Source organism: Ochlerotatus camptorhynchus, unplaced genomic scaffold (genome assembly GCF_037179485.1).
Source record: "Ochlerotatus camptorhynchus isolate MF236.1 unplaced genomic scaffold, CSIRO-AGI_Acam_v1.1 ptg000063l, whole genome shotgun sequence".
In the NCBI taxonomy this organism is placed as follows: domain Eukaryota; kingdom Metazoa; phylum Arthropoda; class Insecta; order Diptera; family Culicidae; genus Ochlerotatus; species Ochlerotatus camptorhynchus.
This window is the reverse complement of record NW_027040553.1, coordinates 1776408-1804224: the sequence shown is the minus strand read 5'-3', so window position 1 is coordinate 1804224 and position 27817 is coordinate 1776408. Positions and strand designations below refer to the sequence as shown.

Below are 27817 nucleotides of genomic sequence, written 5' to 3'. Positions count from 1 at the left end.
CGCAAACCTAAACCACAATCGGATAGAGGAGAATTTCCCCTACCTGTTCATTATGTTGGTTTGCCTTTGCGGACTTCGGTTCGCGAGAAAATGGCCTTACAAGGTTTGTTTACTAAATGGAGTTAAGGCCATTTCAATTGTTGGTCTTGATTTATTGAAAAATTTGGCGTGAGTCAAAACTACCGAATTCCAGCACAAACTTGGTTCATTGTCCCTAGCGAACAATTCTAGATAGAGCAGGGAATTAGGGCGTAACAGCTTTTGTAAACAATCACTTCTATCGATGATTTCTAGGAATTCAAGGCACGTAAACGCATACCAACCTAACCATCGGATAGGTGAAGTCTTTCCCTACCCGATGAGGATGTTGGTTTGCGTGGGTGAGCCTTAAATTTCTAGAAATCATCAAGAGAAGTCATTGTTTACAAAAGCTGTTGGGCCCTAATTCCAGCTCTATCTAGAATTATGCGAAGTTTCATGGAATTCGGAAAGGGTAAAGTCAAATTTATTCGTCAGTGGGTGAGAATTGTGAGAAGAATTTCACGTAAATTCTAATCAGAATTGCACAGTAGTTCTAAATTGAACTCCAAGGTAATTCTGAGGGAATTCTATAAATATGTCAATGTGAGTTCTGAGGATAATTCCAACCGAATTCGAAGGAGTATTCCAATCTGTAGAGAGTTTCTAAAAAAATTTGTGCAGAATCTCAAAGAAATTGGAAGTAGTTCGAAGAATATTGGGCAGTCAATTGGAGTTCTGAAGAGCATGCCAACAGAATGGTCAGGAAAAATCTTAGGAGAACTACAAAGAGAGAAGATTTTTCTGGAGGGATTTGAACTCAGTACCCTATTCTGAATATATCACCATATCACATCATATCATATCAAAGGAAAAAAAATAACAATCGAGTTCGATTGAGACCTCAATTTATTCCAATTCGAACTCAAAGGGAGATGCTATTAGCGTATTCAGGATCACTCTCAAAGTATGTATATGATTAATTCTGGGCCATTAAATGGAAGCCCTAGTCGGAAAAGGAGTTCAGACGAGTGAGAAAATGTTAACAGATAGGGGAAATTGATGTAATGTCGGCCTAAGTGCCCCTAATTTGGGTCCATACATAAATTCAGCAATTGGCTAAATTTTCAATAGCGACCAAAAATATCCATTAGTATTGTTCCTAGACGTGTTCATCGAGATAAAATTGATAAATAGCAGATTTTTAGCGATGGGCCCAATCTTAGAGGCCAACATTAGAGCCATTTTCCCTATCATTTGAGTTCAGATTAGTCTCGCATGGTGGCGCACTGTTTTTCAAGATATTTCCTAATCCTAACCCTATAGAAATTTCCCGTCTTCTACTAAATTGTTCAATTAAGTGAGACCTTCCAGATGGTCTTTAATGGAGCTCGGTATTTACTCACTAGATGGTGCAACAATGAAAGTTCATTATGGTATGGCTCTTGTGTGAAGATTTGTCAAATTTGCTTGAGCTTGAGACAAACTTTACTTCTACTTTCTAAAACCTTCAAACTGATCCAACTGCGATCGAGAGATTTGCTCAACTATACATACAAACTACATACATTCGATCCGTGTTCCCCTCAAATAGTACTCACTTCTGTCGCTCCGCCTTGTAGCTGGCGGTCAGCTCGTCGAACAGTTTGGAGTTCATCTCCATGAACGTTTTCAGCACGTTGTAAACGAGGGCCACGATCGTCTGGTTCCAGTGCTCCTTGCTGATCCGGTACAGGGCCGGGAACATGATCGGCATGATGACGGCATTGTTGTCCTCGATCAGCGACATCGCGTACTCATTGTTCCAGAAGTAGAGCGCCCGCTCGGCAACCTACAATTCAAACGAAAAAAAGGATTAACAAATTTCTTCCAATCGCAAAATGGACCCCTGAACACGTACCTGAAAGTGCGGACTCGAAACGCACTTGGAGATCTGCCGGAACAGCGGTTCCTGGATCTTGACGAACTGGGGCGGCTCGATCACGTCCAGGATCTCCTCGATCTCGCCGAGGAACATCACCTCCTTCTGGGAGCAGGTCTTTGGCCAGAACTTGAGCAGCCCGCGCACCACCGGTTCCGTCAGCGAGGCGTCCTTTTCCAGGAACTGGACCACACAGTACGCGAGCTGGGCGTGGTACAGCGATAACACCTTCACCTTGTGTAGCGGTAGCAGCACCTTCACCAGAAACTGCTTGTGTTCCGCTTTCAGCGGCAGGGCGAAGCCGTTGATTATGCTGGAATGAAGGTAGAAGGGATAATTATTACAACTGTGATGAAATGAACATGTTATCGACATAGAAGAAGGACTGTTTTCAATTTCAGACTGCCCCTCTGTTGCCTCCACAATGGGATAAAATTGGCATGTTCGCTGTACGGAGAATAACTGCATCGCTATTGGCAGAGCATTGACGGTCTGATTTATGGACGAACGGAGTACCACAAAAATGAGACTTTAATTAGATTTACCTACCCCCCCGCCGCACCCGTTTCCGTCCTTCGCATTTCTGTTGTTCGCGGGGCCGGAATGCATTCAGCGATATCATAGCAATTGAGCGAAGCCGACGGCATGATGACGACAAACAATAGCCATCGTTTGTATCTACCTACTGCCTAACCACTACTGGCTGGACCTCATTGGGAAGAGAGAAGAGCAGCTGAATTGCAACTTGGGTTGGGCGCAAGCACGGGAATTCATTTATATGCTAAATATGCTGTCGCTTATCATTATAGATCGATGATGGCACTCGGTCGCCGACGACGACGACTGGTCAGTGCAGGAATTGCAGCACGACATATGTAGGTAGACGGCAGAGAATAGGTGTGAATTTGTCGGGAAATTTGCATGCGATCGCTAAACTGGTTGATAGCTGTTGTATGAATGAAGAATGGAAACAGGTGAGAAGTCGATTCCTAATTGGGTCAACCCTCAGTGGCTGTGCATGGATGCAGGGATTATTATCCCGTTGAATTGGGACATCGCTGGGTTGGGCAAGCAACGATTTGACTGTCGGTAAGAAGATTTCAAAGGCCAAGGCTCGAGTACTTTTTTCAAAAGGACCATTGGAACATTTGCGCCATATTGCGAAAAACTAAGGATGTGTTCCATTTGGTTAACGTTCACTTAAATTTGACACATGGAATTTTTTTAAATAAACCTGCTATTCCAGAACACTTATTTATGACAGACAAGGAATCAGTTTTGACAGACAGTTTCTCGATAATCGGTCGACCAATAACAGAGGGATTTTCGAATAGCTTAATTTATTTTCGAAGCTTCAAATTAAAGTGAAAATTTACCAAATGGGACACAGCCTAAGTAGAAGTTCGAAAGACTTTATCTGTTCAACTATGAATAATAATAGTAAACATTCAGCTGGAATGGTAAAACTACAGTTTTTGACGTAGGATTACGTCTTTCGGCAACATGTTGGTGGTGCAATTTCAAAAAACCAAAACCGACCGCGTTACGAAAAGTGGTCAGGTTTTAACCGCTTAAAACTCTGACAACAGTGGATGGACTTTAATTGTGAACAATCCAATCGATTGGAATTATTTCTACGAATCTACTAAAATGAACACTTTTATCAAATTTCAATAGGTCAGTATTGAAAATTACACAAATGTCCAACTGTTGTAATGGTGATCAAAATTATCACCGATTGCCTACAAAAAGCGCTTTCCCTAACACAGCTTTCAAAATCGAATTCCATCCGGTCTCGCCGAACGGTGCTTATTCAATCACTGCTTGTGGTGAGTGATGATGTCCGGTCGTCTTCAGCAGCAGCAGCTGCTTTCGGCGCGTGGCGTTGAACATTGTTCTCCAGTACACAACAAAAGACTGCCCGCAAGCAGCGAGCTGCAGCCCACATGAGCGTCCATTCACCGAAGAAGGAGGAAGAAGCCGCACCACCGCTACTGATCGGATTCAGTTGCTCATCGTGAGCCGCTATTAGCCATCTATTCCTCATCCGTGTTGAACACCATAATAGCTTAGCATTACTCAACCATCGCGACAAAACGGTTCTTTTCAGGACCACCAAAAATTATTGTTTTTTAAGAGTTAATTTTCAATTAAGGTGATTCCTTGTAGCGTCCTTTTTCGCATTACACTTCGCAATTTCACAAGCCAAAATATTAAGGTTTTTGTGAATGCACGTAGCCGAAACTACTACTTGTTGTTAGATCTCGAGTTGTGTGCTCTTGAAATTGCGAACTGTGATAAGAAAAAGGACTCTACAGGGAAACACCTTAACGTTCGCCCACCTTTCGTTATGGCTTCCCTAACACAGTCGCCAAATATTGATACCGAGCACATAATCCTACGTCAAATCTACGGTCGTGTCTTGGATACAACCTCTTACTTTTGTTTTGAGTTACATGCTATAATGAGGAAAAAATCATATACCTCGTTTTGACGAGTTAAGTTGTGCTTCAGACATGTTGCATTGGACGATCTTTCCCATTGATATAATTAAAGAGTGTAACGTTGGACGTTTTGTTCTACATCATCTAGATTCCCTTTCACAGACATCAGAATAGAGTACCTTACACCGGAAAAATGACTGGTGCCTTTACTTATAACCTTGGATTTGGATTGGTTGTCCATGTCCTGCCTTTAAAAAATGAGCACCCATCATTCCAGGAAGATAAAATCAAGCGTAACTATTCAAATCTACGTATTTGCTTTTTTAAACAATCATTTCAATCGACGATTTGTGATAACTGCTAGCTCACTCACAGAAACTAACAACATCGGTTAGTGGGGAAAAAAACTTCCCACCCGATGATGGTGTTTGTTTGCGTGGGTGAGTTAGCTGTTAAGACAAATCGTCGATTAAAGTGATTGTTTACGAAAGCAAATACGTCGAGTTGTATAGTTACGCTTGAAATGTTTGAAGTATCAATCAAACAACCATCAATTGACAATGGACAATTTTTTATCTTAAATAAAATAAAGCAAATTTAAATTGGTGTTTGTGTAGGACATACAACAATAGAAGAGCAATAGTTAACTTCGATTAACTAGATTTGTTTGCATTTGTTACTTAGGACCTTTTGACAAAGCACTTGAGAAAGGCTTTTTTATAGTTTAAAAAACAGTAGTAGACCACTAACAATGAGCTTAAATTGGCTCACTACATGACTAGCCTATTGGTCCCAAGCAAATCGATTAACGTACCCCATTCTAGTCAAAATTCTAGTACTACACTATGTTTGTTTTGATTCGCTATGTTTCCTATGTTTCGAGGGGTGCATCGATTAGCTTGGGACCGAAGATAGTACCAGAACTGAGCCAAAAAGTTGAGCACGTTTCTCCGGAACCTACTAGTCTTAGAGTTACCTGGTTACCTCTATGGACTAGCTTCGTTGAAGGTGGACCGGTACGGTCAGTTCCAATACCTATTCCCGGCAAACGATAGGGCAAGGACTAAGGAGGGGCAAGATGGGTCATCTACTTGGTTTATATATTTTTTCGGTTAATTTTGAATGTTGCAGATCTTTTCAGGGTAAACAAATTTGACTTAGTCAGACCCATATTTGTTCTGGCTGCAATTTTGCTGAAGAAAACATTTTCCTGCCGCTTCGACAGTGTTAGAGCAATTCAAGACCAACAATTGAAATGGCCTTAACTCCAAAAACATTGTAAGGCCATTTTCTCGCGAACCAAAGTCTGCAAAGGCAAACCAACATAATGAACAGGTAGGGCAAATTCTCCTCTACCCGATTGTGAGTTAGGTTTGCGAATGAAGGTTTCGGTTCGCGAGAAAATGGCTTTACAAGGTTTGTTTACAAAATGGAGTTAAGGCCATTTCAATTGTTGGTCTTGAATTCTTCAGTTTTCAGATAGAGTGTTTAAAAAAAAGAGAAGTTTATTCATTCTTTAATTTGAGAATATCCAGTAGAAATAGCGAAACAATTTTGTTGTTGTTGATCAACCTTCTCCGATTTGTGTGAAATTTTGCGTAATTGGGCAATGATTCCCATTTTTGCGAAAATTCGGCCATTTAGATCTTGTTCACGTTTTAAAAATGGCATCCTTGAAATTTTTCAAAATTTGTGGTAAGGAAACGGCAATTTTTGATTGAAATGATGTCGGATACTAAGTTGAAGAGAAAAGTAATGTATTCTGAACAAACGATTTTTTTTTAAATATATTTTAAGTAACAAAAATCAAAACTCAAAAATCTCATAACGTCGATTTGTCATTTGGCGAGGAACTCCTCTTTTTTATCCCACATTTCTATAATAAGTAGTGTAATGTGAGACTTATAGAGCCAATTCTAGCTTACAATTTTGTCGAAGTCTGTGTGTGTGTGTGTATTCAAACTAACCCCCACTGCCCGGCAGTGGTATTATGGAAGAAATTTGCTTACAACAATCCTTGATGTAATAAGTTTATGCAAGTTTAGTCCAGCAGTTAGAAAGCGATAGCTCTACTGCAGATTCAGCAACCCATTTCAGAATGCCTGGTAATTCACGTCCATTCCGAGGTTACATTCACATACAATAAGCCCCGCGTGTAAACACTGCCGTTATCATATGAATAATGGTACTGCAAACACACTTCCAGATTCCGAAATGTGATGTTTCGAAATCTGGCGCGTATTTAGTAATATTTGGAAATATGCATTTATGGGTGCCAATCCAGGGAAATGCAACGAAAATTGGTCTGACTTTAAATGCTAATAAGTTCGCCAATAATCAATGGATTTTGATGATTTGTATGTCAATACATTCAGCAGTTTTATAAGATTTGTGTGGTATGTCACACATTATAAATATGTTAAATGTTTAAATAGCTAAAAATTAAGAAATATGGAAACATTCAAATTTATCATACATTTTCTTCGACCGCAAGGTGCTCACCCCTAACACAGCCATCGCAAAGTTGGTCCCTAACAACACAAGCCGAAGCCGCATAATCATTCAGCGTTGCACGTTGGACGGGTCGACCTCGAACTTGTTTTGTTCTACATCATCTAAATTCCCTTTCACAGACATCAGAATAGAGTACCTAACACCGGAAAAAAATGACTGGTACCTTTACTTTCAACCTTAGATTGGTTGTCCATGCCCTGCCTTTAAAAAATGAACCCCCATCATTACAGACAGATAAAATCAAGCTGCAGCGTGGACATCAGAGCATTTTTTCTATTCATTCACCTACATCAGCTAAATACAGAAAAAAGTAGGTGCATAGAATGATAATCCAAATGCTTAAGTAAGCGAAACTTTGAAAGTTTGACTGCCGAGTGATAAACAGGGGTGTTCGTTGCGTAGCACACTGAAAACGAAACTAACTCAGAGAGTGAATAATTTTTACTCAGTTTTGAGTCACTTTTACTCATTCGTATGTTTTTTTTCCTTAAAGCGTAGGTTATTCAACGCATGAGTAATCTACGATTTAACAAATTCTCCATATGAATCAGTAAAAGATCAAATTCCATGTTTTAACTTGACAGCACAGTCAGAAAGCAGGTTTCTGTATTCAGTGAAGTTATTCGAATGGACAATACCTATCGCATGATTGGCCTCTTAGTTCAGAATTCACCCATCATGCAGCGCTAGTAACATTTGACTCAAAAGGCTTGCTTAAGCAGTCTACATTCACTGAAAACGAATCTTATTCAGAGAGTGAGTCACTTTTACGTAGGTTACTCATGCTCTGAGTGACAAACGCTTTTAGAAATGCGTCCTTACGAATGAGCAAAAGTTACTCACTTTCTGAGTTAGTTTCGTGTTCTGTGTTTCGACTAGATAGGAGATTGCTATCTTTAGCAATGTTACTCAGCTGGATAAGACCTATTGTATACTGAACACAGGGTGACCAGTGAACCGGGAAATCGGGAAAAAGCCGGAAATTGTAAATCACCGGGAGAAGTCCGTGAATTTCGATGATCAACCAGGAAAAAATATACTTCGTCCTCTCTTTGGAAAATAATAATCTTCTAAAAATGAATTTAGAGGAAATTTTAGAATGAATTCTAGGGATAATAAGGAGTATTTTTATAGAGTTTGAACTACCACGCCAAGTCCATTGTTTAAGTTCAAAGTAGAATTATTAGGTGGTTCTGTGTGAAATTACATGACGATTGCTTACAGTGTTGTCGAAGTCTGCATTCAAATTATTTTGGGGGGTTTTAAAAGTTTACCAACTCAATTAATAAAAATGTTCTCCCAGTTTGAACCTCAGATGTCGCTTTATGTGTGGCCTTTCAGATACCGTATCAAGGAAACAATATCTATCAAACTTCTAGACATATTAACATTGAAGCATGCATTTTTTATGACAACAATACCCATAACTTGAATGTCAAGTTATATCAATACATTTCGTTCAGTACCATCACTTTCTCTGCAATTCTTCTGAAGACCACTGTTCCAAAATATTTGAAACAACAAAATTAGAATTGGTTCCAACCGAATTGGAATAGAAACAAAAAAACAAATGGTGGAAGTGATTACTTTCCCAACGGAAGTACGAAACCCACCATGGGTGGAATTGTCAATTTTGCGAAGGCACTGAATGCGAATCACGTTGAGATGGAAGCAATGTACCGGACTGCGGAGGAGAAAGCGTTTTTCATCAAGTTCAAGTCGGAAGAATCAATGCATTTTGCATTGCAGCATAACCCTGAGCAATTAGCTTTCAACAGTGCTGCAAAATTTCGACAATATACGGTGATATTCAAAATGCTACCTTGGTCACTCATTTGAGCTAATAGCAGGGTGTCCATTCAAATAAAATTTTTCAATTCCCGGTTTTTTCCATTTTATTAAAAAAAAACCACAACCCAAAAATTACCTCTGCTTTATACAAAAAAAAGACGTTCAAAATTAACCGTTTATAGATAATCATATATTTTTGCCAGCAAAATTGCTCTACAATACGTGATGATCTAGATCTTAAAAACTTCATGGAATTCGTACAAAATCAAAGAGTCTCGCAAAAATGAGCCTAAATGTTGTTTTGTTAAGTCAACAAAATCATGTATTAATGGTACCTGAACAGGAGAAACGCAGTATTATTTTCTTTTAATCTTCCTGGAGTTTAGATCTTAAAGATCTATAAGTCAAACAACATTTTGTGGGATACAAATATGTGTTACAAACATATTTATCATTCTCATTTTCATTATTGTCTTGAAGGTTAATCGTAATCTTGTCCGATTTTCACTTTTGAGCATTTTGAGTCTCCGTTCATAACATAATTTAAAATTATCAATTGTGTTTAAAAATAACATTGTTTGATTATCAAAATCATTCTGGATATCTGTTCTTGAAGTTCTGCAGACTCAACAGGGCATACGATTATTCGACTTAATTCTTAATTTACCATTCTATCAGGAAGCCCCATAATATCATTGATTTGGATTATTTGGTTTTCCAAAATGCCTGGAGTTCAGATCGTTATTCATTTTTGATGAAGTCACTTTAACACTCTTAGAACATTTGCGACTTAAATTTGAACTCATGATAATGATGATTACCCCTGGAAATGTTTGAGCTGGATGAATTATCTCTAAGATAATTAAGTACTTTGTCTTTGGCGTGAGAGGTATGGAATCAGATCTTTATGTTTTACAGACTAACCGAGGTATTCTACGATGTTCTAACTAATCTGGTATAGCTGGATAGCACAAAGAGCAGAAATTATTTTTAATTTATCTCTGGACGAATCACCTTAGTTCGTTGATTGTGTCATGTGTCAAACATTTGCATGCCAATCATGATGAAGCTTATAAGGATTTTGAGATCGGACATTTCAGGCATAACATTTGATAACGGCACAAAAGCATTTGTAAACAAACTTTCTAAGGCCCTTTACACGCGAACCAAAGTACGCCCACGCAAACCAACACATCAACCACTTTCCGAAAGTGGTATTGGTTTGCGTGGGCGTACGTTGGTTCGTGTGTAAAGGGCCTTAGAAAGTTTGTTTACAAATGCTTTTGTGCCGTTATCAAATGTTATGCCTGATTTATTTATTGGCAAATCTGCTTCTTATATTCAAGTAGCTTCGTAACATAATATGTCTGGCTCAGGCTTTATACTAGAACTTCCTCACTCGGAAAATTGCCGCAAAAGAATTCAAACATTTTCTTCAATTGACACCAACAGAAATTCTAAAAAATAAGTAAATAAAAATAAACCATGTCAATTTTCAGTGACTATGCTGTAAGTGACAAACATGTGCAGATTTTTTCATTAGCTAAATTTGTAACGGAATTGTCGTGAACTGCTTGAATAACAATAAGCTGACACAGAATGCACGAAATTACACTTTTTGTTATCAGGTGAATGTTTGTCATTCGGCACGAGCATAAGCACAATTGACAGCCCGCGGATGCTACTCCGTTATTGCCAGATCAGCTGACTGTAATTACACAGAGAACCAATAGACGTTGCTTGGGACTAGCAATCATCCTCAATGTATAAAAACTGATGATCTAAAATTAGGCAATATTAGCGCTGGCCGCGTCCGAATGCAGGTCAAGAAAGGATTGTGAAGGAATGCGTTGACGTGATTCTCGCTTTGTTGGAAGCCGAGAAATCACTGGGATGTTGAATAAAGGGTTGGGTATGCAGCAAGGCTCGTTCGGGCAAACGGTACGCTGAATTACAGTGTTCGAAATGACGACTGAACTCATGATGTTCTGCTCAGTAAGCAAAAACGGTCGCTCTAAGGCCACCGAGCCCCTCATATCACATCACACCACTGCTGATAGAGGTGTTGTAGCCATTCAAACCCGGCACCGATGAAACGACGATAAGTTTAACCAAACACTATGAGAAGGCAATGTGACTATGAAATACTTGACTATGATGGGGCTTGGGTTTGATCCAACGATTTTCGGCTCAGTAAACAAAAACGGCTGTCTGAGGCAGCCGGGCCCTATGATGGAGTTAATGATATAACCGTTCAAATTTCTGATATATGAATGATATATTCCGTTCTAGATTTGAGGAAACATTATTCTAACAAAATTAATGCATTTTCATTTGAAATGCAAATTTTCTTGAAAGTTAACCTTTGCGTCTCTGACGTATTTTGCTGTCCTAAATGTTGTAGTTAATTGGGCTCTAGTTTTCTCAATTGACCGATTCAAACCAAACACATAATCGAGAAATTCCCATAGTTTCATAAGTCACACTTATTGGTCAGGTCGCGGTTCTGAATTTACAGGGATATTACTTGGGGTCTGTCCAATGGTGAGACATTTTCATTATTATTTTTTTTTAATATGAACCTTTTCGTTGTCAAATCATAACCGAATCGTATATATGTGACTTTGTGACTTATTACTATGTATACCGGAAATTATAGGTTTTCTAAATCGTCCAGGACATCAGTTGATTTGTTCTACTAGATCAACCAAGACTGCAATAATGTATGTAGTATCGAAAAATGTCGAATCAGATTCAAAGTGTCTATGTGGATCATGCATGATCTATTTCCGAGTAATCCAGATGTTCAAGGTTCTTTAAATCGTCCTGGAGTTCAGATAATTTGATCTACTAGATCAACCGAGTTTGGGACAATGTCTTTAATATCGAAATATTTCAAGTCAGATGCACGGTGTCTATGTGGATCATGCATGAACTATTGTCATGTATACCAAATGTTTTAAGGTCTCCAACTCGTTCTGGCGTTCACACGATTTATTCAACTAGATCAACCATGAATGGGATAAAGTATGTAGTATCGAAATATGTCCAAACAGATTCATAGTGTCTATATGGATAATGTTTAATTATTTCCACGTATACCAGATGATCTAGGTTCTCCAAATCGTCCTGCAGTTCAGATGATTTGTTTTACTAGATCAACAAAGACTGGGATAATATCTGTCGTATCGAAACTATCGATTTGGAAATACACGAGAATAGGTTGGCATGATCCAAATATACGCTGCAAATTTGTTTGGGCATATTTCGATACTACAGATATTGAATTAGTCTTGGGTGATCTAGTTGAAAAATAATCTGATTTCCAGAATGATTTCGGAACCTATAACATCTTGTATAAGTAGCAATAGGTCGGGTACAATCCACATAGACACTTTGAATCTGTTTAGACATATTTCGATACTACAGACATTATTGCAGTCTTGGTTGATATAGTAGAACAAATCAACTGAACTTCAGGACGAACCTAGAATATCCGGTATACATGGCAATTACTCGCATATATACGATTCGTTTATGATTTGACAACGAAAAATGCTATGTTCATATTGTAAAAAAAACTACAAGGGACAGCTCTATGGGGTTGTACGCAATCGTGACGTAGGACTACGTAGTCTTATATAATAAATGGTAATGTGTATCTTTATTCAGCCAGGTATTAATCTGAACCATATTTTAATTATTTTTCTTACTTCATCTTTATATTTTCATTTTCTGTTCTATTTACCATCGTACAGATTTGTCTTGAATCTGATGAAATATTGCTTGGAGCCAATGCCCATGATTGTGCTGGGTAATTAAAATTTTTATTCAACAGATTGCGTTCAACGTATCCACATCGTATAATGGCCACACCAAGCAGACCGCTCGTAAGTCCACCGGAGGAAAGGCTCCTCTCAAACAGATGGAGGAGTGAAGAAGTCTCATTGCTACCGGTCAGGAACTATCGCTCTGCGTGAGATCCGTCGTTACCAGAAATCGACCGAGCTGCTGACTGCCAGTTGCCTTTCAATCGTCTGGTCCGTGAAATCTCCCAGAACTTCAAGACCGATCTGACTCCGGAGACGAACCAGCCCAGGGCTGAAAGTCTCCTTAATAAAGATATATAAAAAAGACCGATCTGCGCTTCCAGAGCTCGGCCGTTAATGGCCCTACAGGAATTCAGCGAGGCCTATCTGGTCGATCTGTTCGCCATCCATGCCAAGCGTGTCACTATTAATTCATGTTCTATATTCGGTTTTCACAATCTGAACATACAGAAATCACAGACGTCCTACGTCAAAAGCGTACGGTCGTGTCATGGATGCAACCTCTTATTCTTTTTGTCAACATTATTTTCATAAGGCAAATCAACTGATTTCTTATCACGAACTTTGCTAACGCTGCTTTCGAACATTTAAAAGTTCAATAAATCATCAATACCTCTTTCACGGTGGAAATCGATTTGTGGCCCTGAAAAGGGCCGATTGTTTGGATGGTACGAATTTATTTGGAGTTAGTGTACTTGGTGACGGCCTTGGTTCCTTCAGAGACAGCGTGCTTGGCCAACTCACCCGGCAGCAGCAAACGGACAGCAGTTTGGATTTCGCGGGAGGTGATCGTCGAGCGTTTGTTGTATTGAGCCAGACGGGACGATTCAGCAGCAATACGTTCGAAGATGTCATTGACGAAGCTGTTCATGATGCTCATGGCTTTCGACGAGACTCCAGTGTCCGGGTGGACCTGCTTCAACACCTTGAAGATGTAGATGGCATAACTTTCCTTCCTGCGTTGCCTCCTCTTCTTCTTCTCGCCCTTAACGATGACTTTATGAGCCTTGCCGGACTTCTTGGCCGCCTTTCCGCTGGTTTTCGGTGCCATGATTTAGCTGTTAGCTTCGATAGAGAATAACTAATAGTCGTTTCGACGATGGTGTCTCGTTTTGTGCCCGTAGCATAAGAAGCGAGACTCCTCCCCTTTTCAGTGTTTTGCTACCCACTGTACGTATTGTACCCTCCCTGTATTAATAATATGCTACTCGACGCAGGTATAAGTATACCCTCGACGAGTGAAATAAACCATTCACGCTAAGCGTGTCACAGTTATGCCAAAGGACATTCAGCTGACTCTTCGTATTTGTCGTAAACACTCTTAATTTCTCCGTTGTAATCTATCAAAACCGGCCCTTTTCAGAGCCACTAAAAGATTCCACAAGAGAGTTGGGAAGGAAATTTCCGCTGCTTACAACTGATCGCATCACAGTGAATCCTGATCTAAAAATTGCAACCAGCAAGTGCTCTAAAACCAAAAGCGATGCGATGTTATGGCGATGACTGTAAGGGGCTTAGAAGCAGAAGGGTGAAAGCCAATTCGCTCTCTCGATTTCCTCTTTTGTGATGACCATAGCTTCCTATTTCGCACTATTTCTGCTATGCTCTGCTATCATCCACAACAATAAACTTATCAATGAAAGTGTTTGCCGTCGAGTTAACGTTATCTGACCGTGCACTTCGCAGTTGCTCCTCCGTGAATGATCACAACTAATCCACTTGCACAGAGAACTATATAGATGGGTGCATGGGATAAGCTTTCCATCTTCAATGTACAAGCACATTAATTCATTCTATAGATCAATTCACAGCGCCGGCCACGTCCTCCCGGTCTTTTGGGGAGGGAAGGATGATTAGTTCGACATCCGGTTGTTACTAGAGACCGAGAATACCTCTACAGCTCCACGGCTATCTCGGGAAGAATAGTAGTGTAAGCGAGCTAGGTTATTTTTAGATTAGGATTCACTATGGTAAGTTATGCGATCGGTTAAGCAGAATTTGTTCTTTATTTAAATCTAGTGGAGATAGAATAAGGCAAAATGAAAAATTGCAAGGGGGGGGGGGGAGGGTAGGGGATTGAACTCCCTGCCTTCTGCTCAGTAAGCAGAAACGGTAACCACTGAACTACAGAACCTCGTCGTAATGCTATATCGACATGTTTCGTCTACTTACTACTCTCTGACGACTGTGCTGGGAAAGCAGCATATGCATGTACGTAATTGGTGGATTTGTTAATTATTTCGACGCTTTTGGACAATGCTTGACATTTACTCTTTTTTCAATAGTTTCTTGTTGAACATCAACAGTCAAAAGCATTGATATCGATGCGTAAGCGTAGCACTGATCGATTGGTGATAAAATTATTGAAATTGGTTCAGGGGCAGCTGAGTTATTAACGTTCAAAATCTTTCATAATTTGTTACATGTTCCATTTTCAGTTTTCAAAAAGTGTACCCCCATATAGAAATCAAAGACGTAGTCCTACGTCAAAAGGGAAAATGTCTCACATTGGACAGACCTCAGGGAATTTCCGATTAAATCCGGTGTGATTTATGGAATTGAGATCATTTCTCGATTATTTGCAGGGTGTTTGGTTTGAACCGGTAAAAAAATTGAGAGCCAAATGAACAACAAAATTGATGACAGCAAAATATTTCGGGACGGAAAGGTTACAATGAATTTCACAATTTTTGTGACAGCACATCAGTCCCTGTTGAAATCCGCGCCTGTTGTAACAGCCCTGCAAAGGGCCTACCATTTCTGACGATAAGCACAACGGCTTAACAAAAAGGGCCTTCACAAAAAGGCTTATTAATTTATTAAATTGAATTGTTATCCATTGTTACCAGGTGAATATTTGTCATTGACGAAAAATTGAAGGAGATTTTGACGGAGGATTTTTTGGGGTCAAGTCTATCAGTGACTATTTGAAAAGCAATTTTGTCAATATAGTGCGAAAGTCTATCAAAAACAATGACAAATCTCAGCATTGGCTTTCACTATGCCGATGGAAAGGCAGTGAAGGTACACATGTCGCGATAGACAACGTTCAATATGTGCGAGTGTACGATCGGAGGTCCCGGATCGCGATCTAGCGTTGGTGGTGCTAAGGACATACGGTAAGGTTAAAAAAAAAAAAATCCTGCGGAGCTGGGCCTCGACAAGCACACAGGTATCCGAGGTGTATACATGGATGCGGAGAAAGAGATACCATCAACGCTTTGTTTCCTCAATCGGAAGGGAAAAAATTTTCTATGACGGGATCAGGAACAAGTGTTTCATGTGTAAGCTGGAGCAAGCACCGAACGAATTGCTGCTCCAAGCGAAAGACCCAGATGCAGCCAAGTAAGACAAACCAAAAACAGTACGAAGTGTAAGAAATACGTTCGCTTGTGTAGTGGTAGAAGATGCAGCTTCGGACAACAACGACAGGGAAACCACAGACAAACAGACGTAATTCTTTCTCCTCAATCGTCGTACACGCATTTAACGTTCAATTTAAATAAAATTAGTTTCACGAATCCCGCACCCCATCGCTGACTTCGGATCACTTTGGCGTTTCTATAAATTCTATCGAACTTGTCTGCAACATTGTTTGCGACTAGGAAAGCAAGAATTTTTTGCATGTCGTTAATGAGTTCTGTGACGATGTTTTAAAGGAAAATTTATTTAAAGTGTTACGTCTGTTTGGCTGCCGTTTCCCTGTCGTTGTTGTCCGAAGCTGCATTTTCTACCACTACACCAGCGAACGTACTTCTTACACTTCGTAATGTTTCTGGTTTGTCTTACTTGGCTGCATCTGGGTATTTCGCTTGGAGCAGCAATTCGTTCGGTACTTGCTCCAGCTTAAACATGAAACACTTGTTCCTGATCCCGTCATAGAACATTTTTTCCCTTCCGATTGAGGGAACAAAGCGTGGATGGTATCTCTTTCTCCGCATCCATGTACACCTCGGATACCTGTGTGCTTGTCGAGGCCCAGCTCCGCAGGAAATTATTTTTTTTTTACTTGAAGATGCTAATTTGCAAGTACTTGAGAAAGATATGGTAGAAATAGGACGGAACGACCCCGGAGATCGAGGATACTTGCACACTGAATTCAGTTCACCGAGGTTGGTAAAATGTTACCGGGTTTCTGAACAGCTGAAAAATTTAAAATGACCTCCTGAATAACTTTGTCGAAGACAGTAAATGTCTACCTGTTCAGGATCTCGAGCTATAGAATATGCGAGAATTGCACGTGCCTACTAGCACAGCGTAGTAAGAAAATTCTGAACTACTGTTCACCAACGAAAAGATCTTGATTTCCTGAATAACTTTGCCGAAGACATTTACTTTATATCTTTGGAGGCGAACCAGCCCAAGGCTGAAAGCCTCCCTAATAAAGTTAAATTAATTAATTACTTTCTATCTGGTCAGGATCTCGAGATATATCACATGCGAGAAGTTCACATCCATACTAGCGCTGCGCAGAGAGAACATTCTAAATTACTGTCCACCAGCGAAAAGGTTAAAATCTCCTGAACAACTTTGCCAAAGACAGCAACTTTCTATCTGGTGAGGATCTCGATATATTCCATGTTGTAACCAATTAAGTTAAATCTTACTTAGTATGGACATCGTTTACGTGGTTTCCATTTTCGCTACTATCCGCATTTTTGGGGGTTTACTGTATTCAAGGTTTAGCTTATTTTTTCAGTCGTTAAAGTTGTCGGTTATGATATCGGTGTTGTTCGCGAGTTGATTCGGTCGGTGAGGAGCTAGTGCTGTGCCTTCCAGACTGTGTACTGGTGAACTGAAGCCGTTGTGTCGCGAGTGATTGGTGATGGAAAGTGTAGTGCTAGAGTGTGTTTCGTGGTTGATGGGGGTTTACGCTGCTGTGTGAGGAAGGAGAGTGCTGTTTTTAACACCGGTTAAAGAAGTAACGGCAGCATAACTATGGCAGCTCTTCGAAATCATCGTGATGTCATGGGGAGAGTGGAAATGCCTACTCCCTGTCTTTAACATTTCGTGAATAAAGGGCAGGCTCTTCTCCCCCACTCATAGGGGCATCCTCCTGTTAGGTGGCTTGTTTTTTGACCGGTTGATGATCCTGGTGTTGAAAGGAGATTCTCATTTATCCCGTGAATGCACGTGGGCGATGTTGCCCACAAATTCACCCAAACCCTTTTTGGCCCTTTATGCAATGGCAGGTTGAGTACAATTAGAGGTTATTAAATTTGATCAAGTCGAACAGCGAGAACAGTCCACAGTCGACCGACAGTTGTCTTGCTACAGTAGTAGTTCCATATCATCATCATTTACTGTAATCAAAATTTAGCTTGTTTAGTTCAATACAAGTTTTTATGAGGAATACCCGTTGGTTTCAGATCGATTGGCAACTGGGCAGCAAAATGGCAATGGAAAACTCACACTGATGTACAAAGTAAGCAAAGGTTAAAAAGCTGGGAGTTTTGGTATTTCTGAATGTTCCTCCCAAAGTGTCCAAAGTGATTTCTCGCAGTTCCGGAAAGGTCTCTTAGTGCCATCAATTCCGGAAGTAGTTGCACCCAACTTCGAGAGTTACCGAAGTATTTAGACTGCTCGAAGTTTCAGCATTTTAAAGCAGGTTCTGAAGCTCCGGACTTCCAGAAGTTCATGAACTTTCGAGAGTTCCCGCAGTACGAGGTGTATTTCTAAAGTTGCTAGTAGTTCCAGAGTTCAGATTGGTCGGTATTTATGTGGGACGATTGGTGTACCCCCCGGTGAGAAACGAAGAAAAACTTAGTTCAGTAGTTACTATCGACCGATGCACACGCATCTTCACGTTTGTAAAACTTTAAATTTAATAAAGCTAATTTCTGTATTTCTCACCAACTCCTCTCCCTCTTTTCTTACATGGGGGCTCGTCCGGGAAGGAGTTATCGAGAAATTGTTCGGTTGACGCGTTAATATCGCTAAAAAGTGATTAAAAGTTGATATGAGAAGAACGCCATTCCTCATTCAAAATGGCGGAACAAGTGGATGAGTTGTGCGGAATTTTCACGAAAGCCGGATTGACGCGTGAGTGTGAAAAGCGTGGCTTGTCTTCGGATGGGTGCAAGAAAGAGATAGCGCAAAGAATCGTATACTTCGACAAAACGCACGACGGTCTTTCGCGTACCAATAACGAGGTACGGGATGACAAGCGAGACAATGATGATTATGCGGACGAGGCCGCAGTACACGATGACGGCGAGAATGATGGCAACGTTGTAAACGACGATGATGATCACGATGACAACGATGATAAAGAGGACGGCGATAGTCAAGCTCAAGACGACAACGATAGCAATATGTTTGTCACTGCGTTGACGAGGGGAAATAGACGAACATCCACACCTAAAGATCGTTTCATGCCTGAGCGGCACCCACCGTATTCGTTCAGAGACGTTGAGGATAGCATTGAAACATTCGGTGCTGAAGACGGGCAGGACGTTAAGCTATGGATGTTGCAGTTTGAAGCGATATCCCGAATAGCTGGTTGGAGCGACGAACAAAAGTTGATCAGCAGGAAGAAGTTGACGGGCACAGCACGAAAATTTATGTTTGCGCAACGAGATATCACTTCGTTTGCCAAACTGAAGAACGCATTGATTAAAGAGTTTGCCCCTTTCATTCGTGCGAGTGACATTCATCGCCAGCTGGCAGCGCGAAAGAGAAAATCTAACGAAGCCATACGTGATTACATCTACGAGATGCAACGTATCGCCCACTCCATCGACCTCGATGAGCCGAGCGTTTGCGAGTATATTGTTGACGGGATCACCGATGATGAATTCCACCGATCGTTGCTTTATGAAGCGCAAACAATTCGACAGCTGAAGGAGAAGTTACTTAACTTTGAAAAAGTGCAAAAGAAGATTGTCGTAAAGCCGAAGCTACACGAAGGCCAGCCAAGGAAAAAGGAGCTACGCGAGAAAGAGATGAAAAAGCAACCGGGATCAAAGAAGAACTGCTTTAACTGTGGTGATGCGTCACACTTTGCCGATGAGTGCCCGCAGAAGAACGACGGACCGAAGTGTTTCAACTGTAATTTGTTCGGTCATTTGTCAAAGAACTGTACGAAGTCGGGTGGAAAAGTGAAACATGAAGGCGTCAAGAAAAGTGTATCGAAAGTGAACACATTGAAAAGTGTTGATAGCGTGAACCCGAGTGTGTTGGTTAACATTTATGACAGTGCAACCGTTGACACAGGAAGCGAAATTTCTCTAATCCGAAAAGATTTTTGGATTGGATTGGCAAATACGAAGGGTACAGTACAAGCAACGGAGTTCTATATGCAGGCGAAGGAAAAAACCGACGAGTGTATATTCCGGAATCCATGGAAGCGACGATTATACGAGCTGCTCACGAAAAAGGCCATTTCGGAGTGAAGAAGACGAGCGAACGGATTGATAAGGACTATTTCATTACTGGACTGGATGGAAAAATCAAGCGCTGTATTGCTACTTGTGTACCTTGCATTGTCAGCGAGAAGAAGCGTGGAAAATCAGAAGGAGAACTTAAGCCGATTCCGAAAGGTGACGTGCCTTTGGACACCCTACATGTAGATCATCTCGGACCAATGCCATCAACCCGAAAATCGTATAATTACATTTTGACGGTGATTGACGGGTTTTCGAAATTTGTTTGGTTGTTTCCAACTAAATCCACTGGAGCCGAAGAAACGTTGAAGAAGCTTCGGATTATATTCGACACGTTTGGTAATCCTCGAAGAATTATCAGTGACCGTGGTTCAGCGTTTACGTCAGGACTGTTCACTAAGTTTTGCTCGAATGAAGGTATCGATTAACATACGATTGTTACCGGTGTTCCCCGTGGCAATGGACAGGTGGAACGTGTCCACCGCATCATTATTCCGATGCTTACGAAGTTGTCGATCGACAAGCCTGAAGGATGGTTCAACCATGTCGTCAATGTCCAGCAGTGCCTAAACAACAGTTGGCAGCGAGCAATTCGAACAACACCATGCGAACTTTTCATCGGTGTCAAGATGAGGACGAAACAGGATGAAGTTTTGTATGAGATTTCGCAGCACGAACTTCAAGACGATTTCCAGCAATCACGAAGCAAAACACGGGAAGCTGCTCATCAAAGCATTCAGCAAATCCAACAAGAGAATAAGAAGTACTACAACCTACGAAGAAAGCAGTCGCAGCAGTATCAACTCGGTGATGTTGTAGCTATTCCGAAGACGCAGTTTGGCGTCGGTCAGAAAGTCAAGCAGAAGTATTTTGGACCTTACGAGATCGTGGGAGTTTGGCCGAATGATCGCTACGAGGTGCGAAAATTAGATGCCGAATCTGAAGGACCGAATAAGACGTCAACATCTGGAGATACCCTTAAGCCTTGGTCACTTCCGGGTCGAAAGTAATATCAGGAAAGGCCGTGTGGGACGATTGGTGTACCCCCCGGTGAGAAACGAAGAAAAACTTAGTTCAGTAGTTACTATCGACCGATGCACACGCATCTTCGCGTTTGTAAAACTTTAAATTTAATAAAGCTAATTTCTGTATTTCTCAACAACTCCTCTCCCTCTTTTCTTACATTTATTAAATTTTATAGGTTGCAGTGTTTTCGATTCTTCAGCTTGAATCCGGACGTGGTGTGCTGGGTGATAACATCTGGGAGAACCAGAAAATGTTCAATAACCATCGCAGTTAACGATGCAAAATTATATCTAACGGTTTCTGCAAGATGAGTAGGATGATGGCTTTGGAATTATTAAAATCTTATAAAATTCTTATAATCCTACTTCTCACGGAGAGAGATTCGGTTTTCTGTACTCAAGTAACATTGCAAGTTTTATTCAGGTTTTAAAGCATTCTACAAGTCTAAATCATAACACGGAGAACAAATTATAGCAGACGTAATTATTTTTCCAGTCAAAATAACTATATTGTTTAATTGTTTTAGAGATAACCCGAAACTATAGTTGATTTGACTATATATAGGGCAACAATTATAGTCCATAGTTGGCTCCTCGGTTGGCTCAATAGTTGATTCAATAAAACTTTTGTAAGGAAAGCAAAATTTTACAATGTTTATTAAACGAACTGCTCTTCATTATCGACATATTAAGGAAGTTTGTTTTGTTTCTTTATCGATCTCAAAAACACAACTGCAAAATCATAAAAAAAAGTGAACAAGACCATTCAACTTAGATTTGAACCGTGTTCATCTGCGTGAGAGCCAGCTATCTTATCGCCTGCTCTACGCATCACAAGTTAAAAGTGTGTGGATCTATGATGATCACTTGAAACCAAATTGTATAAATGAATTACATTTTACGGTTGTTATAATTGATCAAAGTTATAGTTGAATTGAGTATAAGATGAACTGTTGAATCTATTAGGTAGATATGATTGTCTTGAATTAATGCTGGAATAACTATAGGTTTTTTCAAACAAAAATATATTTTTCTATGTGAAAGTAGCTATTAGGATTGTTATCTCTTCGACTACCACAACTAAATCACACTTTTCACTATTTTTGTAACATCTTCGGTAAATTTTCATGTATTTTTGATGTTGTTATCTTGTTGGAAAGGGTATTAATTTTACTTTTTGATGGTTTGATTGAGCATAGCACACAATGACGAGTTTGATAGTTAATCAATCTTTTGGTTTTTCAGTTTTTGTCGAGTCGGTAGACATGTCGTTTCAGCAAGTTGAAGTTGATCGGTTTGTCCTTTTATATTTTTTCCTGAAAACCTATAAAAGTATCTAATAGAATGCACCATGCACACATTTTTAATTACCCTACAGAATGAATAATTTTGTTATAATTTGGTAATCCTGACTTTATGAAGCTATGACACAATCAGGGAGCGTGAATAACAAGCTAATGAATAGATTACGATGTGACCTATCCAACGGTATTAAAACATTTGAAAACGGATAAATAGCGACTGAGATACATCATTTTGAAAAAATTGTCGACTCCATTTTCAGTGTGGCGCCCGAAGAGTTATCTTAACTTAACGAATTTGTTCTCCGTGAATCTACAGAATCCTTATAAAACCATGATTGTTACTTGGGTGGGGCAAAATATACATAATGAAACGACGGATCGAATGTCACTTATGGGAGAATCGAAGAGCGTAGGAGTGAGGTATCGGAAAAATCACTGTCAGACTCATGCAGTCATATAACATTCGGGTCCCTTATCAGTCATTATCCGATTTCAAAAAATAACCATCTGCAGGCGTTCGAATCCACCCAAAACCATCCATCTGATTCGTCAAGCTTATCCATCAAACCACCTCCGGCTCCCTCTCAGCCATCGACCGATTCTAGCTGCTACTGCTGCTGCTATTTCTGGTTTCGATGAAATTTTCAATTTTCACGTCCAATCGTAAGATTTTGAGATCTTGAGATTCCGGAACCAACTTTAAAATTCAGATAAATGGATCCATCAATCAAACTACATTTTCAAACAGACTCCCACACACATCATCTCGAACCACCCGTCCCGAATTTCCAGCAAACATAAACACACACGCGAACGTAGTAAGCTCCTCTCTTCAGCCAAATACAAAATGACCCAATCAATCGTAATTACCAATAATTGAACAATAGGAGAAAAAGGAAGAGACCGAGCGAGTGAGTGTGCTGCGGTTTGACAGCATCTAGTGACGTGAGTGAGTACTCGTGTAGTAGAAACAGACGCAGACAGACCTTCCGTGTCCGTGTGTAAAAAGTCTCCACACAAAACGCAACCGCAGTGAGTTACAAACCACCCACGCCGTCGAATTTCCAAAAAAAAAACAAAGAAGAAGCAACCGAGAAGAACTTTTCGCCACATTCGCCTGAGAACTCTGAGAACCGTACAGAGAGCCTCTCTCAGGCTTTCTCTCGCTCACACCAAAACTGCGCATGGTCGCTACCACACTACCACCAGCGCCCGTTGTCTGCCGTAGGGCCGTTTCTCGTCGTACACGGACGGACGGAGCTTCGATTCAAGCCGATAGTCGATTTGATTCATAAAATAAATAGACCTACACGGTCGACCGCCAACCAACCAACCTTCAAACGCATTTGGTTCTGCTTCTTCTTTTTCGGGAAGGGCTAATCTCGATTGCCCATCTTCCTTCGCCCCGTCCGTTCTCGGTCAAACCGCACCTGCTGGGGGAGGTCCGGTGGCGATGGGTGAGTCATTCAGTGCCCGAACAATTTCCCTGATATGGGTCTGATAGTGGCAGATTGACTTTGGAATCGGAGGCCGAGGGCAAATTCTACATTAAAGTCTCGCTGGAACATGGGTAATCAAATTTTCGAACCCATGGGTGGGAGGCGGGGTAAAGCGGGGAGAAACGAGTCCAGGATAGGAAAAGTCAACGTGAAACTGGTATCACGTGCGTCGTGGATGAAAGTTGGGCTGTATGTACTCTCACTGCAATCACGACGACGGACCGGGTAGATGTGGATGGGTGCGCGAAGGTGGTCACCATTTTTTCCCACACGAACGAGCTTGCAGCTTTCCCCCCAACACTTTGGGGGACTGGGAGAAGGGGATGGAACGGGTGGTTGAAAAATTGGATTGGTCGTCGTACGTAATGCGGGATGGTGCTTTTGGATTGGTTGTTGCGGGGGGGGGGGGATGACTAGGGTTACCAGGAACCGGTGGGATTATTCCATCGAAAACGCAAATTTTCACGACAAAAATCAATATCTCGAAAACTATGCACTTTAGAGGTTTGACAAATGAGAGAGAGCTTTTCTAAATAAAAAATCTTCCATTTGAGGTAGATGGTGACTAGGGTGGTCCTCTTTTTTCGAAAAAAAAAACTTCTTATTTTTTATGTTAAGTGGAATACTTGATTTTACAAAGTTATAGATATTTTAATTTCAAGCAACTTGGCTGAAAACAAATTAAAATTCTATCTCATCAAAATCTCATTCAATAACATTTAAATAATATTTGATCCAGAGAGGACTTCATTGAAATTTTTGATCAGCTTTTGATCTTTTGAATAATTCATAATCACATAATCAACCATCAATCTGAGACAGTTGATGATCTTCAGAAAAATACCTGATCGACTCGAAGCCTTGAAAGAAGACTTTGATCAGCTGAAGATCTTTTGAATACTTCCGAATCAACCATCTGTCTTGGAAAAATAGAGGATTTAATTTATATTTTAACAAACATTCGTGAATATGAACGAAGCTCTCTAAAATTCTACGACGTTTCGAGAATTTCTAGCATCCTACCTGTTTTTCCACGAAGTTATTTTTTGAGCTTAAACAATAACAAACAATCCCTTGAGCTTATTCGTAGTTTCCTTAGCCTCTATGAAGTTCCCCTAGATTATGGGAAGTTCCACTAACTTCTGGAATTTCAGTAAACTTCTACGAAGTTCCATGCCCTACGTTTCCCATAGCTCCTAAAAAGTTTCCTCAACATTACTGATTTTCTACTAAGTGTTCTGAACTTGTACGAATTTTCTATAACTTATAAAATGTTTACTGGACATCACAACTTTCGCTTAACTTTCCTCAAATTCTACGAAGTTCCCTGAACTACTTCCAAGCTCCAAGCCCTTTTAATTCTACCAAGATCTCCGAACATCTATGAACTGCTCCGAACTTCAGCAAATATCAACCCGTTCAAACCACAGACAAACAATTCAGATTGCCCCAATACCACAAGGCATTCCGAATTGATCGAAAGAGTATTGCAATTTTAACCGATCTTCCTAAGGGGCTGTTCATTAACTACGTAGACAGTTTTTTGGGATTCTTGACTCCCCCTCCCTCTGCGTAGACAATTTTCCATACATTTTTTTTAAATTTGTATGGGCTATGGATAATTGTCAACCCCCCCCCCCCCCCCCTTAATTCTGTCGACGTAGTTTATGAACAGCCCCTAAATGCAATGATTTTTTTTTTCAACTTAAAAATGGTGGATTCTAGACAGTCGATGATTTTCAAAATGGTGGATTCAGGATGGTCAATAATTTTCAAAATGATGGATTCAAGATGGCGGATCTTTGATGAAATGGTCGATCTTTCTAAGTTGTTATAATTTCGCTAATGCTATGACAATTTCAATTCAAAAATGGTGGATTCAAGATGGTGCCTTGAAGATGGCGAATGATCTTGAAAATGGTGAGTTCACGATAGCGTATCTATGATGAAATTGTCAACTGCAATATTGTTGTTTAGTTATGATCATTTCGCTAATGCTGCGGCAATTTAAATTCCAATATGAAAGATGATTCTCAAAATGGTGGATTCAAGATGGCGGGTCAAATATGAAATAAAAATAAAAATTAAGGCTCGACTTTCTCCGATTTGCATGAAACTTTGCATATTTATGTGTTATGGGCAATCATTCGCATTTTTGCAAACATTCGGCCATTTTAGATCTTGTAATTTTCCTCAAAATGGCGTCTTTAACATTTTTCAATAAATTACAGCACTACAACGTAACTTGTGATCGAAATGACGTCTGAGACAAAGTTTTTTTTAGAAAAGTAAAGTAATTCTGGGAAAATATAACCGGTAATTTTTTTTGTAGTAATTTTGAGTAAAAATTCCAAAAAAGTTTAATAAAGCTCATAAAAAATGCAAACTTTTGGAGTATTTTAAACCATGGACACTTGAAAATTGACCAAAATCTTAGAACATTAACATTTGGTCATATTTTTAAACTTCTTGTAAACAAGCTTTTCTAGGAAATTTTTGCATAGATAACGATTTAAAATGTCTCAAATATTGTTTCCTGTGTAGAAATTGCATAAATCAGCAGTTCAAAAATTTGACTAAAAGTTGTTGTTCTACGATCTTCGTAAAATTTCTAGAAGCTTTTTTTAAATGTATAAAAATTGAAAATATACTTTTGAGTTTTTAACACTTCATTGGAAATTTTACTTAAGATTACTAACAAAAAATACTATGTTCAGTCAAGATTCCTATAGTACGGTTAATAGGGACCGCACTATAGGAACCGGCAATCACGAATACTTGGACCACATAGCTAATTGGGGACAAACTCTTATTGTAGGGTAATTAGAAGCGATACCTTCCTGGTGTCTTCTGAAAATTTGCTAACAAAATAGATGACCACCTTCTGGGAAAATTTAGCATCCGCAAAGTCACAAGTCTGGTCCTCCGGAACATCCGTAGAAGTGGTCAATTCATGAAACTAATCCTAGAGCTCCGCGGTTTTTTCGAAACCACTCATTGATCTATTATTAGAATGAATTCGAAGTTGTGAGCGGAATATGACCTTGGGGACCATGTAACGGTCCTCCGGAAGATCCGAAACATACGTTAAAGTGGTCAATTCACGAAACTGATCCTAATGTTCCATTATTATTTTTTGAAACCACTCATAAACGTCTTATCAGAATGAATTCGGTATTGTGACAGGAATCTGAACCCTGGGGACCACGGTATGGTTCACCGAAAGAGCCTGAACATCCGTAAAAGTGGTCAATTCATGAAACTGATCCTAGAGCTCCACGGATTTTTAGAAACTACTCATAGACGTCTTATCAGAATGAATTCAGATTTGTGACCGGAATATGGACCCTGGGGACAACGGGGTGGTCCACCGGAAGATCCGGAACATCCGTAAAAGTGGCCAATTCATGAAACAGATCTTAGAGCTCCGCGGCTTATTTGAAACCACTCCTACACGTATTATCAGAATGAATTCGGAGTTGTGACCGAAATTTGGAACCTGGGGACCACGGTATGCTTCACCGGAAGATCTGGAATATCCGTAAAAGTGGTCAATTCATGAAACTGAAACATGAAACATGAAACATGAAACATCCTGGACCTCTGCGGTTTTTTTTTCGAATCCTCACATAGCCGTCTTATCAGAATTAATTCGGAGTTGTGACCAGAATATGGACCCAGGGGACCAAGAGATGGTCCACCGGAAGATCCGGAACATCCATAAAATGCATGAAACTGATACTTGAGCTCCACGGTTTTCTTGCGAAACCACTCATAAACGTCTTCTCAGAATGAATTCGAAGTTTTGACCAGAATATAGTATCTGGGGACCGCAGGATGGGCCACTAGAAGATCTGGAACATCCGTAAAAGTGGTCAACTTATGAAACTGATCCTAGCGCTCCACAATTGTTGCGAAACCACTCATTGACGGCTTATCAAAATGAATTCAGAGTTATGACCGGAATATATACCCTGGGGACCACGGGATGGTCCACCGGAGGTTCTGGAACATTCGTAAAATTGGTCAATTAATTAAACTGATCCTAGACCCCTGCGGTTTTTTTTTTCGAAACCCCGCATAGTC

General features: G+C 40.2%; 2 protein-coding genes across 10 annotated transcripts in view; both read right to left on the bottom strand.

Annotated features, from left to right (window-relative positions):
* The window catches only part of wdb (widerborst), a 182100-nt gene that overhangs the window by 18358 nt on the left and 135925 nt on the right, over nucleotides 1-27817 (bottom strand). For 8 of the 9 annotated variants that reach the window (XM_065216478.1, XM_065216481.1, XM_065216483.1 and 5 more), the window contains 2 exons: nucleotides 1919-2252; nucleotides 1620-1849 (listed from right to left, as the gene is read on the bottom strand). In XM_065216478.1, coding sequence (XP_065072550.1) covers nucleotides 1620-1849; nucleotides 1919-2252 — 564 coding nt within the window. Of the gene's footprint in view, nucleotides 1-1615; nucleotides 1850-1918; nucleotides 2253-27817 lie in introns of those variants that run through there. The other variant, XM_065216486.1, reaches the window with a different exon arrangement.
* Nucleotides 13083-13602, bottom strand: LOC135696898 (histone H2B-like). Its single transcript, XM_065216436.1, has one exon. The coding sequence runs from the start codon at nucleotides 13567-13569 to the stop codon at nucleotides 13195-13197; it is 375 nt and encodes a 124-aa protein (XP_065072508.1). The 5' UTR covers nucleotides 13570-13602; the 3' UTR covers nucleotides 13083-13194.